Source organism: Opisthorchis viverrini (assembly GCF_000715545.1).
Source record: "Opisthorchis viverrini unplaced genomic scaffold opera_v5_51, whole genome shotgun sequence".
Classification (NCBI taxonomy): Eukaryota; Metazoa; Platyhelminthes; class Trematoda; order Opisthorchiida; family Opisthorchiidae; genus Opisthorchis; species Opisthorchis viverrini.
In genome coordinates, this window is record NW_008751707.1 from 228178 (window position 1) to 228534 (window position 357).

At 52.9% G+C, this 357-nt stretch overlaps 1 protein-coding gene across 1 annotated transcript in view; it reads right to left on the minus strand.

The window, feature by feature from the left end:
* T265_03512 (hypothetical protein) overlaps window positions 1-357 on the minus strand; it is a gene marked incomplete at both ends in the record, with an annotated part of 28711 nt that overhangs the window by 23576 nt on the left and 4778 nt on the right. The window contains one exon of the mRNA XM_009168024.1: window positions 33-302. Coding sequence (XP_009166288.1) covers window positions 33-302 — 270 coding nt within the window. The remainder of the gene's footprint in view (window positions 1-32; window positions 303-357) is intronic.

Sequence of the window (357 nt, forward strand, 5' to 3'; positions counted from 1 at the left end):
TGGCGCTTGAGAGAACATATGCAGTCGTAAACCTCCGAGGCCGTAGGTGGTTCCACGTTCACCGTCCAGGGTTCTACTTCATTTGTGGGCTCTAGGTGAGTGCCGGCCGGTGGCCACGACTGTTGTTGTACGAAGTATTCAGCCCACCGGCCAAGGCGTTCCTCCTTATTCGAGATGGTTGTTCCATTCTGATGCTTGATGCTTTCACTCACAGGTGGTTTCCGGGGACCGGTGGCACGGATCAACTCAAATAATCTCCGGGCCTTACTAGCTTTGTGGGCCTCTTCCATTTCTTTGGCTTTCTGTGTCCACCATACTTCACGGTCGGATCGCAAACTCACTTTCACTTGACGTCTG